Raw genomic sequence first — 14,826 nt, forward strand, 5'->3', positions numbered from 1 at the left:
GGGACAACAGAGCCTGACCATGCCATCTTGGTTCATTTGCTCTTTCCCTATGCTCGGGTTTTATGGTGATGGGATTAGTTTCCGGTTGTCTCTGGCCAATCATTCTGACCCAGGGTGCTTCCTGGTGGTCCATGCATTGCTCAGCCAAGATGGATGCCAGCGAGGAGGATTCTGGGAGGTGGTGGGACATGAGGTGTCTCCTTTTGACCTTTCCCCAGTTATTCCGGTTGGTGGTGGCTTATTAATTCCTTATTAATTCAACGTCCCTTACCAGTACTGCCTGTCATAAACTAACTCATGCAAATAGTTACTGTGGTGCCTGGGCACTGTGACCAGTTTCTGTCAGTGTGCTTCTCCTAACACAGGGACCGAACTTTGAGAACCACTGTCTTAGGGCACTTATAACATGGCTCAGAGTCACGGTGGTAAGGACAAAGGCAGATGCGTCCCAAGCACCAGAATTCAGACACCAGCCTTACAGCCAGCTGGCATCATGATCGCTGCATGTTACTTTTTTTTTTTTCCACTGTATATCTCAAAGAGTTGCCTTGAGGATTGAATGAGAAAATGTAGGTAATATGGTTATGTACCATGATGAACAGTGATTACTGTAGCTGTGTGATTAAGTCCACTCACATTCCTTTTATACACCAGCGATCCAGAACATATCTGCTGAACACAATAAATTTATTTGAAAACAATATTCTAGAATTTAGATTATTTAAAGTATGTGAAACAACTTACACTAAATGACTGGATTGTATTGCCTTTTGCGAGTTTAATATAAATATATTTTTCATAAGTGTCATAGAATTATGAAGTCACAAGCTATATTAAAGTCATAAAATGTATTGTAAGTGGGCTATTTTAGGTTTATCACCACAATAAAACCAACTACTGAAATAAAATTATAAGCCATTTTACTCCAGGGATTCTTCTATTTGCTTTTTCCATGACCACGATTTGCAGAACAGAGACTGTGATCAAAATATTGCTTGGAGTACGCACAGGATGGGTAGCTCGTGTCCCATCCATATCCCATCACAGTGTACACGTGTCTGAATAACTCTCAAGTGCAGATTGTAGGGAGGTGTGTGCAAGTGGGGCTGGGGAGTAAGGGGTGGGTGGTGGCCAAGGGGTTGTTGCTCTTGTTATTTCGTCACTAAGTTGTATCCGACTCTTTGTGACTCCAGGGACTGTAGCCCGCCAGGCTCTTGTGTCCATGGGATTTCCCACCCAAGAATACAGGAGTGGGTTGCCATTTCCTTCTCCAGGGGATCTTCCAAATCCAGGGATTGAACCCTAGGGTTCTGCTAGTAACTCTACTGTTCTGAAATGTTTAATATTAAAATAGCCATTCCAGCTTTATTCTGAATAGGGCAAGCATGGTATTTCTTTCTCTATTCTTCTATTTAGAATAAGTTAAAAAACACATACAAAAGATATTTCATGTATGTAGCATATAGTTAGGTCTTGATTATATATTTATCTATGCTTTTTAATTGGTGTGTGCAAGCATGCTAAGTCATTTCAAACATGTCCAACTCATTGCAATCCCATGGACTGTAGCCCTTGAGGCTCCTCTCTTCATGGAATTCTCCAGGCAAGAATACTGGAGAAGGTTGCCATGCCCTCCTCCAGGGGATCTTCCTGGATCCCAGGAGGACTGAGCTTGGCTCTCCTGCATTGCAGTGAGATTCTTTACCATCTGAGCCACCAGGGAAGCCCCTTTAATTGGTATGTCTTTTTTTTTTTTTTTTGATAATTTTATTTATTTATGACTGTTCTGGTCTTCACTGCTTATGGGCCTTCTCTAGTTGCAGAGAGTGGGGCCTACTCTTTAGCTGCAGCTCAAGGGCTTCTCACTGTGGTGGTTTCTCTTGCAGAAATGGGCTCTAGGGCATGAGGATTTCAGCAGTTGCAGTTCCCAAGCTCTAGAGCACCGGGTTGTGGTTAAAGGACTTAGTTGCTCTGCAGCCTGGGATCTTCCCAGACCAGGGATTGAACCTGTGTCTCCTGTATTGTCAGGCAGATTATTTACTACTGAGTCACCAAGGAAGCCCTGGTATGTTTATTTTTTATTTTATTTATTTCTTTTGACCATGCCTTGTGGCTTGGGGGACTCTTAGTTCCCCAACCAGAGAATGAGCCCAGACAACTTCAGTGAAAGTGCCCAGTCCTAACCACTGGACCACCAGGGAACTACATTAATTGGTATGTTTAGACTATTGATATTTATTGGTATTATTTATTGATATTTATTGGTATTATTGATATGGTTAGGTTTAAAGCCAACTATTATTGCCTTTTCCCTCCTTTTTTGTCTTTTTTTGGATTATTTTTATGGTTCCTTTATCACTTAGATATTAGATATGAATTTTTCTCGTTTTTTAGCAATTGTTTTAGGGTCTATAGTACACATATTTAAATACTCACAGTCTGCCTTCAAATGATAGTATACTAGTTCCTATGTTGTATAAGAATCCTACAATATAATCTTTCTATTCGTGTTTCCAGTCTATTGTTGCCCTGTATTTTAATTCATCAGATATTACAAACCCTATCCTACATTGTTATTATTATTTTTGTCTCTCTATCCCATGGTCTCAAAAATAACAATAAGAATAAATATTATGTACTTATCCATCCAATTACTATGGTAGATGTTCTTTATTTTTGGGGTATACATTCAGATTTCCATCTGGCATCATTTCCTTCTGATAAAGAATTTTCTTCATATTTTTTATTATGTGGCTTTGCTGGTGATAAATTTCTTTAGCTTTTTATATTTGAAAAACTTTTTATTTCACTTTTTTTTAATGCATGTTTTCACTTGGTATAGAACTTTATGTTGACAGGTTTTCCTTCAATACTTATAGATGCTTGTCCACATTCCTCTTACTTGTATTATTTCAGACACAAAGTCTGCAGTCATTCTTAAATTTGTGCCTCTGTATGTTTTGTATAATTTTACTCTTTCTGCTTTTAAGATTTCTATTTATTCCTGGTTCTGAACAATTTGATTATATTTTTTCTCACGTAATTTTCATTATATTTCTTGTGCATGGAGTTTGTTGAAATTCTTGGCTGTGGGTTTGTACTTTTCATCAGACTTAGAAACGTTTCAGCCATTGCTTTTCAAAAATATTTTTTCCCCTTTCCCTTTCAAGGACTCCAGTCCTTCATGCACTAGCCCACTCAAGATTTTCTTACAATTCACCAATGTCCTATTTTGTTGTCAGTCATTTTTCTCTGTTTTTATTTGGTTGCTTTTTATTGTTATGTGGTCACATTTACCAATCTTTTCTTCTGCAATGTCCAATTGACCATAAATTCTATCCAGTGTGTTTTTAAGCCTCAGTTTTAAAGTTGTAGTTTTCATCTCAAGAAACTTGATTTAAGTAAGTGTGTTGGGGACTTCCCTGGTAGTCCAGTGGTTAAGAATCCACCTTCTAGTGCAGTGGACATGGATTCTATCCTTGGTCAGAGTACTGGGATCCCACATGCTGCAGAGGAACTAAGCCTGTGTGCCACAACTCCTGAGATCGTGTGCCACAATGAAGTTTGGAATACCGATGCAATAATGAGCCCATGTGCCACAACTGAGACTTGAAACAGCCAAAGAAGTAAATAAGTGTACCACTGAATAACTCAAGTTTACCATCCACATATCCCTGGAGTTCTCTCTGTGCAACTTTCTTGTCTGGTACTGGTGAATTCCTGCTGCTTTGTCACTACAAACTCTCACCCATCTCATCTACTCAGGCAGCCTGCTGGGCTTACCTAGGCTCGCCCTCTCTGTACTGTTATCCGACCCTCTCTCCCCAGGCAGTAAGACAGGCGATTGTACAGCCTACCTTGTTTGTGTCTCTCTCCCAGAGTTCACTGTCCTCTGTTGCCTGGTGTAAAAGATCTCAATAACCATATGTTATATGTATATATTTCCATTTCTAGCAGGAAAGAAAGCCAATCCCTCTAATTCCATCTTGACCAAAGGCTGAATTCCTGTCTAGTAATTTTCGATTATATGTCTGACATTGTCAGTTTGATGCTGAGCTCTGGGTTTTATTGTACTTCATTGAAGACAGTTGGAGTTTTTTTCTGTCTCACAGTTAAGATATTTGAAGACTGGCTTGATGTTTTTGTTTTATATTTGTTTGGAGCAGGTCTAAAGTGTCCTCTTACTCTGCGTTTGTCCCACTGCTAAGGTGTGACTCATGCCATTTATCAGTTGTTTGCCTCTCAGCTCCTGCTCCACCCGTGGTTCTCCTGTGTGGCAGTAATGAAGCTTTAAGCCTGTCTCCTCTTCAGTGGGACTTCCCAGGTGACTCAGATGGTATAGAATCCATCTGCAATGCAAGAGACCTGAGTTTGATCCCTGCGTCGGCAAGATCCCCTGGAGAAGGGATTGGCTACCCATCCCAGTAGTCTTGCCTGGAAAACTACACGGACAGAGGAGCCTGGCAGTCTTCAGTTAATGGGGTTGGAAAGAGTAGGGCATGACTGAGTGACTAACACTTCTCTTCCTCCTCTTCAAAAAGCACAATATTAAGTTTTGTCAGCAGAGGGTGCTGGAAGGAAATTTCAGGAGGAAAGAGCTTCTATTTCTGGTTCTGGCATGTTGTCTTATTTTTTTTTTTTTAAATCCTGAACACAGTCTGGTCACCGCCTGGATATGGCCCTCCAGACATGGACACCAGGCTTCACGCCACTCTGTTGGCAAGTGGACTTCCAATGTCCCGTCCCTCTCTGCACAGTGGCTCACCAGCCTTGGTCCATCTGCGCCTGCAGGGTGTTTCCTGTTTCCATGGTTGCTGTGAACCAACTCTGGATTGCACAATCTAGCAAAGTTCTTTGCACCCAGTGACTTGCAAATACTGTCTCCAGTGAGGTCTGAACCCCAGCCACAGGGAGGAAGCCCTCCTCCCACAGTTGTCCATTCTTGGATACCGTCCCTCAGCTTTAAGTTGTTTTTTAGTATTCTCTTTCAATTTTTATACTTACTCCCCTGTTACAGTTCATAATTCTTTACGTTAAATGTTCCTGTTCAAATTATTGGGTGGTATCCCGATTTGTTGTTGTTGTTGCTCGTTTGCTAAGCTGTATCTAGCTCTGTGTGACCCCATGGACCACAGCATGCCAGGCTCCTCTGTCCTTCACTGTCTCCCAGAGTTGGCTCAAACTCATGTCCATTGAGTCAGTAATGCTATTCAACCATCTCATCCTCTGTCACCCTCTTCTTCTCTTGCCCTCAGTCTTTCCCAGCATCAGGGTCTTTTCCAATGAGTCAGCTGTTCACACCAGGTGGCCAAAGTATTGGAGCTTCAGCTTTAGCATCAGTCTTTCTGATAAATATTCAGGTTGATTTCCTTTAGGATTGACTGGTTTGGTTTCCCTGCAGTCCGAGGGACCCTCAAGAGTCTTCTCCAGCACCACAATTCAAAAGCATCAATTCTTCAGCATTCAGCCTTCTTTATGGTCCAACTGTCACATCCACATATGACGACTGGAAAAACCATAGCTTTGACTAAATGGACTTTGCTGGCAAAGTGATGTCTCTGCTTTTTAATACACTATCTAGGTTTGTCACTAACATGTAAGTTTTTTTGGCCCCTATTGAATGCCTTACATATTCAATGAGCAGTTCTGCATGCTGACTGGGGGAACTCAAGTGTTTCATACACATGTAAAGCTCTGAGAAGTATTTTGCTTATGGTTCAGTGGTCATTCATTGCCTGACTTGGTGGAATTTCTCTCTCCTCTTGCTCAGATGGGAATTCAGCCAGAGACTCAAGGGAGCCTCCATGTAGATTCTAGACCTCTTTCTCTGTGTCTCCCTCCTTTTGTGTTCCTTGTCCTACCATTTCTATCTGCTTCATCCATCACTCAACTCTGGAAGATCTCTAGATTCTGTTTATATTTCCCTCCCTGAATTCTGGTTTATAAACTACTTCTAGGTAGAAAGCTGAAATTATATTAGGGCTCATTTAATTTTTTTTGTTTGTTTGTTTTCCTTTACAGTCATCACAGTCTCACACTGCCTCTTGTCCAACATTTGAAAAAATTCTATTTCATGTATTTTTGAGACCAGATTTCTAGTTATTCATGGTGAGAAGCAAGTCCCATAACAAGTTACCTTTAGGACTCACTCACTTTTGATGCAGACTCTGCATTTCCATCAAGCTCCCAGGTGACGTCCATCCTTACACAATTTTGAGAAGCAAGATGTTAGATGGCTTATTCAGAGTTTCTTGCTTTTCCTCAAAGACTGGTTGTGTTTCTCCAGATTATAAGCTCTGAGATCCCCGCTTTTTAATAATGATGATGTGAGCCAGGGTACAGTGTCTGCCCTTCTGTTAGCACCCAGACCAAGGACAGCAAAATTTGTTCAAGGACCACTGAAGGCAGTAAAACATGTTTTCCAAAATCAGCGGCTAAAATAAGCTGGGCTCTCTTTCCATAAAGGGTTCTAGGGGAGAGCTTACCTATGGCTCATTCAGAGCACCTCTCTTTGGGGATTTTTTCACTTTTGTGCTACGGTTTCTTTGGAAATTGCAGTATTTGGCCTATTGCACTAACAGATCCTCATCTTATTGTGAATGGAACAGCATGAAAGATAATGAGTTATGAGTTGAAAGAGACATTTTTGGAGGGAGAAGGAGAAATCTGAGATTTCCAGATCATTCATTTGGGGAATGACTTCTTCCAGGACATCTTTACCTCACTGAGAAGATTGTGTGTGTGTGTGTGTGTGTGTGTGTGTTTGGTTTCTAGCTTTTTGGGAGGCTGAAGTCTTAGAATAAAATGGTACCCAACAGCTGGAAATGGCATTTCCTTGGAACCAGACAGGAATGAGAAGCTAGGGATTCTGGGAATTTTCTGCAGACACTTGCAAAGATCTTTAGACACAGCTGGCTTCCTATTACCCTTTGTGATGGAGCAGCCTTGTAAAACCTACAAACTCTAAATGTCAAATTCAGTTGGTAGTTTGACGCCTCCACCTCCCAGCGTTCACTCAGCGTGTGGAGTATTTGGCCTTGTCTTGCCTCGGAGGAAGTGTGTCCGTTTCCTGTGTGGGGGAGGCAGCAAGTCAGGGCGGGTGGAAGCAGGCGGCATTCAGTTGAACGGGGTGGCTAGGTACAGGCAAGGAGAGAGGCTCCCTCCAGGCAGGGTGCAGGCGCCAGAGTCGCCATCTGGACTGGGAATCCAAAAGAGAGAACCTTGGAGGGATCTTAGGAGCCAAACGTCTGTCCGGAGGCTAGCATTTCACTCTAAACCCCGGCCCCAGCTCTTCTGAGTCTTTCCTCCCAGGCCAGGGCCATGGTCTCTTCTGATCTGGCCCCTTCCTCCTGCCCCTCTCCGCTTTGTGAAAGAGACTGGTTTTCCTCCGCAGGAAGTGGGCACCGGCCTGATGCACTTGCTGCGATAGCGCCCACAGGCCGGTCGAAGCCCCTCCCACTAAGCCAACGGAGCATTGGTGGGCTCAGCCGGTTCACACCAGATCAAGAGAGTGGGTTTTGAAATTCTCAGGCACTTTGTAAATCAACTGTTTCAACACTGGTGGTGGCTCAGAATCAACCAAGGTGAGAGGAGGATTTGCCCTGCGGAAATTAACAAACATCAGAGACACTCCAGATCAGCCCCCCCTCCCCCACCAGCCACCGGTAAGAGAATGAGGCTTCCTCCAGAACAGAGTGAGGGACGTTGCCCTGTGTCACAAAGGTGAGCCCAGGACACACGGAGATTGTGTCTTCAATCTCATGAGTAAAGACAGAATTGGAGCTCACACCTAGGTCCGTTGAACCCCATTCATTTCCCCTGCTGGAGGAAATGTTTATACACAATGCTGGAGGTGTTTATACAGTTGAGTAATTAACGTCGCCTTCATTATGGAACCTATTTCAAGCAATTCTGTTAATCTTTGTGCATCCGCACTCTCTGCTGGCCCTTGGGGCCTGGAGAGAGGGGAGTGTAGGGAGGGACTGAGGAGAAGATTACTCTGATTTAGGATCATGCGCTAGTTCCAAGGACTCTACAGCCTTTGGGTGTTCGTGGAAGACTTTCATATGGTATTGCTTTTATGTGGAATCTAAAAATGCGAGCAAATGAACTTACTTACAAAACAGAAACAGACTCAGGAAACAAGCTTATGTTTATTAGAGGGGAAAGATGGTGGAGAGGGATAAATCATGAGGTTGGGATTAACATACATATACTACTATATTTAAGATAGGTAATCAACAAGGACACGTTGTATAGCACAGGGCACTCAATACTCTGGTAACCCATGTGGGAAAAGAATCTGAAAAAGAATGGAGATATATATATATAATTGAATCCCATTGCCGTACACCTGCTGTACACCTGAGACTACCACAGCATTGTAAATCAACCATACTCCAATACAAAGTTAAAAATTAAAAAACAAACAAACAGACTTTAAAGATCTAGAATTTGGTTGGAAGACTCAGTCAAACACACTAAAAGACTAGAAGCAAGGCTGGGCTGTCACCAGGACTGGCCACCAGGACAGAAAGCTCTGGCCGCTGGACAGAGCTTATCCATGCTGTTCTCGGGCCCCTGCCAGAGCAGCATATCCCTGCCACTCACACATCTGTTCATGGGCACCTCTAGGCCTCCTCTGTCCACTAACTCACAGAGCCTTGCGCTTCAGATCATCACAAGCTGCTCTGCTCAAGAAGGGTCCTATTCATTCTGACATCTGTCTCACAGTAGCACGTGTACCCAGCAGGGGTTCTGCTGGCGTACCTCTGTGGGTCCTGGGGAGCCTGAGTGCCTAGATATGTCATCACCCAGGACCAGGGTATTTGGCATCTCTGCCAAAGGAATGCATCAGTGGTTCTCAACCAGGGCTCTTTTGCTCCCAGGTACGTTTGGCAATGTCCAGAGACATTTGGAGGGCTTCCCTGGTGGCTCAGATGGTAAAAAGAATCTGCTTGCCATGTAGGAGGCCTGGGTTCAGTCCCTGGGTCAGGAAGGTCCCCAGGAGAAGAGAATGGCCACCCATTCCAGTATTCTTGCCTGGAGAATCCCATGGACAGAGGAGCCTGGCAGGCTACAGTCCTTGAAGTTGCAAAAGAGTCAGACGTGACTGAGCAGCTAAGCACACACAGACACACACACACACATTTTTTGGTTATCGTAATAGGGAGGAGGAGTGCTTCTGGCATCTTACTGGGTCTAGACCGGGGATGCTGTTGAATGTCCCTCCATGCGCAGGGCACCCCCCACAGCAAACCATGGACCCTCCCCAGTGTAAATAGAGCCAAGACTGGGAAACCCTGGACCATGTGAATGGAGTGGGTTTGCAGGTGCATCACTGTCTCAGAGGTGGCTGGTTGCCGCTCTGTGCCCAGGTCCTTGGCTTACAATGAACTTGGCACCCAGTCACCACTGCACTCCCTGAAACAAGTGATGCCCACACAAACAAGTGGCAGCAAACAGCAGAGCAGGGCAGAGCATGGCTCAGGGCATGGGGGTCCCTGGGGTACAGAAGGCAGAGGCTGGGAGGGTTGGACAGCAGGAGAGCTCCCGGGAGGAGGGGCTGCCGGTAGGGAGGAGCGGATGGCTTTTCCAGCTTGTACTTTTAAACTTTGTTTAAGGTGCCTTTCAAAGCAGATTTGAAAAATGTTTTAGTTGAATTTATCTCTTTTTCCTTTTACAGTTCCAGATTTCTGTGTCATGGTTTTACAAAGGCTTTCCTCATACTTTGAAATACTTAAAAAAAAAAAAAATTCTCACAGGGTATCTTCTAGTACTTCTACAATTTCACTTTTTACATTTAAATCTTTGATTTTTTTTTTTTAATGAGTGAAAAAATTTCCTTTCCTTTCCCCAGATGGTGACCCCATTGTCTCAACATTGCTGACTTAACCGTCCAATTACCCCCAGTCATCCCATCACCCAGTTTAAGGAACATAAACCCCTGTATTCTGTTTATAGCTCTGCTCTCTCTGCCTGAAATCCAGCATGTCGACCACACTGTTTTAACTACAGTAGCTCTGTAGTGTGTTTACTGTCTCTTGGGGTTACTTCCCTTCCTTCCCCCCATCTCTCTCTTTGGAATTTGTTCATTGTTCCTGGGATGTTTGTTATTCCACATGAACTTTCAAATCCACTTATCTCCCTCAAAAGTCATTTTTACAATTTTCATTTGACTGTGATCCCTCTGTGGGTTCATTTAGGAGACAGCATCTTTGTGGATGTTGAATCTTCCTTTCTGTGTGGGAACCGTCCCAGCCTTCTCTGCGTCCCTCAGGGATAAGCTATGTTCACCAGTCCTGTAAGTGTATTCCTAAGGCATTTATGTTGTGCTGTCATGGCCATGCAAATAGGACATTTCCTGCATTATAGCTCCTAGGGATGTGGCCATAAAGAAAAGCTATTGCCATCTGAATTCACCCTTGAACTCAGCCACATTGCTGAATTCTCTTCTTGGGGTGTGAGGATTTCAGTCTGTTTCATGGGGTTCCAGGCTTGTGGTCCAGGCAAATACTGACAATTGGCTTTCCATGTGACAGTTGCCTGGAAGGAGTGGGGGCTCTGCACGTGCATGGGTGGGAAGGATGTTTCTGTTTCCACTTCATCTTCCACGGCTCCTTGCGCTGATATGGATGGTGTGGGAGGAGCAGTTAGAGCTGTTTGTAGACCTTTGTGAGCCCCTGAGACCAAGTAGTAAAGGGCCTGGGAGAAGGTGAGAACCCCAACTTGTCTCTGTGCAAAGAGGTTCTGGGAGCCCTGGCCGTGACCTAGATGGGTGCCTGGCCCTCCTCCAGGTGGCAGGTTGGCAAAGACATCATGAACTTGGGGGCTGAGAAGGGCAGTGTCCCACAGACCCCCTCCTCAAGCACCCATGCTCCCTTGGGGACTCTGGGAAATACATCAGGGTGTCGGCACAGTGTCCCCAGACCTCATTCTTCCCCAGGGCCAGGGCAGGAGGACCTTTGTGTGGCCTGGGTTCTTGCCTTTATTCCTTGTAAGAGCTGCCCACAGGGAGTCAGATCTTTGTGTTTCCTATTTGAAAATAGGTACAGAAAGAGTCAGAAGAGGTCATGCATGAATCTGGATGCATTAAGTGGGTTCGGTTGGTGTGACATTTATTATCTTCCTTGTGGGAACTGCATGCCTCTGGCTGGTCCAGCCCTTCAGAAACATCTGTTTTTGGCATTTGTATCAGTGTTTTTCACGCTCTGTATTAGTGTCCTGGGGCTGCCTTGACAAAGTGCCATAGGCTGGGCAGCTCAAAAAATAGTTGCTAATTAGTCTTACGCTCTGGAGGCTGGGAATCCAAGGCTGAGGTGTGGGCGGGGCTGGTTCTCCTGAGGCCTTTCTCTGGGCATATGGATGGCCGTCTGCTCCGTGTCCTCATGTGGTCATCCTGTGTGTGTCAGGGTCCTCATCTCCTCTTCTTATAAGGACATCGGTCATCTTGGGTTAGGGCCACCCCAGTGAGTGCATTTCACTTTTATTACCTCTTTAAAGGCCTGTCCCCCACCCCCCCAAAAAAAAGTCCCATTCTCAAGTGCTGGGGTTAGGACTTCATCTGAACGAATTTTGGGAAGGGAAGACAGGATTCAGCAACACAACTCGTAGCTGAAGCGTCTCAAATTTGGCTCTAAAATAAGACTGGCTTCAGCGGAACGTGACGGGTCTTTCTCCTCAGAGAAACTCAGCAGAGTGTTTGCAGGGACTGGTGGCCCCAGAACCTGCGGCTCAGTGCTTCTCCATCACAGGTGTGAGTTCAGGATCCCCGGCTCCTCGGCAACCCAGCCCTAGGCCAACTCCTCCTCCAGCTTCAGCCTCCTCCCTTCTTCTGAGAAAGCTCAGCTGGGAAGAATCCCAGTCATCGCGCCCCCAGATTCATAGACAGCGTTTGCTGGGTCGGGGATGCGAGTAAACCACGCTGGGGGGTTCCTTTCAAGTTTTGTTCCTGTCCATAGGTGAAGACATCGAAGAGATGATGTGGGGAGCGGGGAGGGTTGGAGGTGGGAGCTTGTGGGAACAGGATGTCTGTTTCCAGATGATATCAGATGATATCAGCAGGGGTCAGATGAGGCTTGTGAACCCCGAGGACCAGCAGGGCCAAAGGAAAGAAGAAAGTGCTCAGAAATTTTTTTTTTTTTTGGTTTCTTATTAGTTCACCAAAAACTTATGCCAAATAATGAAACACTTCCAAAGGCACCTCGCTCTGCACCCCTCCCCAGCACAGTTCTGTGCTCCAGCCGCCTCCCACCCACTCCCCCCACCTCCCACTTGAGGGTCATTCTAGAAGTCAAGAATGACAGAAGAGGGCTTTTCTACCTTTGTTGCAGAAGGAGGTCTTGTCAACCAGCATTATAGGATATAAAGAGAACTGTGTCCCTTGCATACTTGACCTCAAGCTCTGAGGTTCAGACCCATCTTGTTGTCTGGTGTAGACGCCCACAGGTAGTCCAGTGAGGAGGAGGTGGTGGTTTGTCTCCTTCACCACTCAGGCCATGAGACCCAGAAGCCTCAGCCCACAGAGGGTGAACCCAGATGTCTTGGGGACCACCCCAAAGAAGTGGCGAATGTGTAAATCCCACAAGCTTGACTTGTGACATTTTTATTCACCATCATGATTAGGAATGTCAGTGTGGCACTGGTGTATCCAGAAAAGAATAGAGGTGTTGGGGTCAGCAGAGTGTCTCAGCGTGACTGCGCCCTCCCTCTGAGCACTCTGAGGGCTATTTCTTCTTCTTGGGCAAGGATGGGGTGAGAGGACGGAGCTGGGTGCCCCCTCCATTGACTGCCTGGACCAGCTTGTTCAAAGTCAGAGCACCCTTGGCTGCACCATCCCTGGAGGCTTCACTGTGCCTGGGTGGGGGTCCTCTCTGGTTTCCCTCTCCTGACAGTCAGGGCGGGACCCACCCCCTCCATTTTTCAAAGCCCTCCTCCCAGCTCCACTGGATCAAAATGGAGCAAAAGAGAAGCTGAGTAAGCACCAAGGGGTGTCACAAGCCTTCCACCCTGGCCTCTGCATAAATAGCCCAATGCGCTTGGGAGCACGGGGGCTGATGGGCTGAAGGGTGGCCCCTGAGAGGTGCACGCCCTGAGCCCTGGGCCCGTGACTGTGTCACACGGTACGGCGAAGGGGACTTTGCGGGTGGAATTAAGTTAAGGGTCTTGAGATGGGGAGATATTCAGATTGTTGGGTGGGTTCAGTGTAATCTGAGGGAATTCACAAAAGGGAGATGGGAGAGTCAGCAGCAGAAGGCGATGTGACTGTGTAAGTAGAGGAGCAGGGGGATCTGAAGGGGCGCCACCACTGCCTTTGAGGATGGAGGAGGGTGCCAGGGGCCAGGAGTGCGGGCACCTCTGAAGGCCAGAGAAACAGAATCAGACTCTCCCTGAGGGCTGTGGAAGAAGAGTACTCCTCTGGCCCATTTCAGAACTGCTGGCCTGCAGGGCTGCAACAGAGTAAATGCATGTGTGTTTAAAACTTATGTCTCTAACCACCACCATGGGCTCACTCATTATAGCAGCAGCAGGTCACTGATACCTGGTCTGTGGACACCAAGCTCGGTTCCTGGTTTTTATCTGGTAGGTGGTTTCCTTGCACCATTTTATTCAATATTTTACCTCCTTCAGCCTGTGTGGAAACAGCCCAAGAGTGATTGAAACAGAAAAAGGAAAAATAGCTGGGAACTTGACAAAAACATATAAAGTGGAATTTTCCCTGGGGTAGGCTTGGGGTGGGTCTGGAACCAGAGTCACGGGTCCTCATCCCCCGCCAAGTGGCACGGCAGATGCACAGGGTACAAGATGGTGTCCCCACAGCCTAGCTCGCAGGGTGGCGGTTGGCAGATGACCAACACTCCGGTGTCTGAAAGTGCGTTTTGTGCTTCTGTGAATCACCTCGGGGAAACCCCCATCCCTTCAAGATAGCAGTGCCTCACAGCCTCTGCAGAGTCCCTTCTCTCCAATGTGAGGCATGCAAACAGAGGTGGCATCAGTTGCCCTGGATCCAGTTCCTCCAGTTAAACGCAGAGTTGGAGCCGTGAGTCAGCGTCTTCACAGGTGGGTTCACCAACTCCCATTTTCCTTCCTCTTTGTTTTCTTCGCAGAAGCACATACCCAGAGATGGGACCTGGAGCAGAGTTAAATCAGTTATTAATATTCCATACCAGGTTGATCAATTTTAGACTTGTTCTCAAGCCAGCAGCCTTGAAGCCTGGCATGATACATCCATGCTGGCACTGTGGCCTTGAACTCGGCACCAACATCTAACACAGTGGCCCCCAGGGGGACTCCCTGCCCCTCCCACAGCAGTGGGAAGTGTCTGCAGACCTCACTGTCTGTCACAACTGGGGGTGCCATGGCATCTCAGGGTGACGGAGGACTGTATTTTTTCCTGGCAGCGCAGGGAGGGGCTCAGAGACCCAAGGGCTTTGCACAGCAAAGAGAGGTGCTGGCTGGGCCAGGCTGGGCCAGGGGTCTGCTCTTCTGCAGCCCCCAGGCCACTCTGGGGCTCAGAGACACCTTGCTGCCCACACCTGCAGCAAACAAGCTGTGGCCGGCAATGGTGCCATGACCTGGTCAGAGACTATCGCTCGTCACAGGCGTTGTCTGCACTGCTTCACTCCCAGCCTCAAGGCCGGTCAATCAACTGATTAACTTGATGAAAAGGACAAGGGCAGAGGGCAAGTCTATCCCTGAGTAGGTCTCTGGGACAGGGAATGGGGAGGGCTGAGTCCTGAGTTTGCCTGCCTCCTTCGTCTTGCCAATGGGAGGAAAGCCATCTCTGCTTTGCTGGGTGATGCTCTACAGGTTGGCCCACTTGTTATT

The 14,826-nt window shown here is 46.5% G+C and overlaps 1 protein-coding gene across 2 annotated transcripts in view; it reads right to left on the reverse strand.

The window, feature by feature from the left end:
• Positions 1-12,588: 12,588 nt before the first annotated feature.
• The window catches only part of UBASH3A (ubiquitin associated and SH3 domain containing A), a 42,964-nt gene continuing 40,726 nt past the window's right edge, over positions 12,589-14,826 (reverse strand). The window contains exon 14 of one of the 2 annotated variants that reach the window (XM_086338881.1): positions 12,589-14,128. In XM_086338881.1, the coding sequence (XP_086195007.1) occupies positions 13,991-14,128 (138 nt within the window). In that variant the 3' untranslated portion in view covers positions 12,589-13,990. The remainder of the gene's footprint in view (positions 14,129-14,826) is intronic. The other variant, XR_015141775.1, reaches the window with a different exon arrangement.

Source organism: Bos grunniens, chromosome 1 (assembly GCF_055505025.1).
Source record: "Bos grunniens cultivar Pamir isolate PY7600 chromosome 1, Bosgru_T2T1.0, whole genome shotgun sequence".
NCBI lineage: Eukaryota > Metazoa > Chordata > Mammalia > Artiodactyla > Bovidae > Bos > Bos grunniens.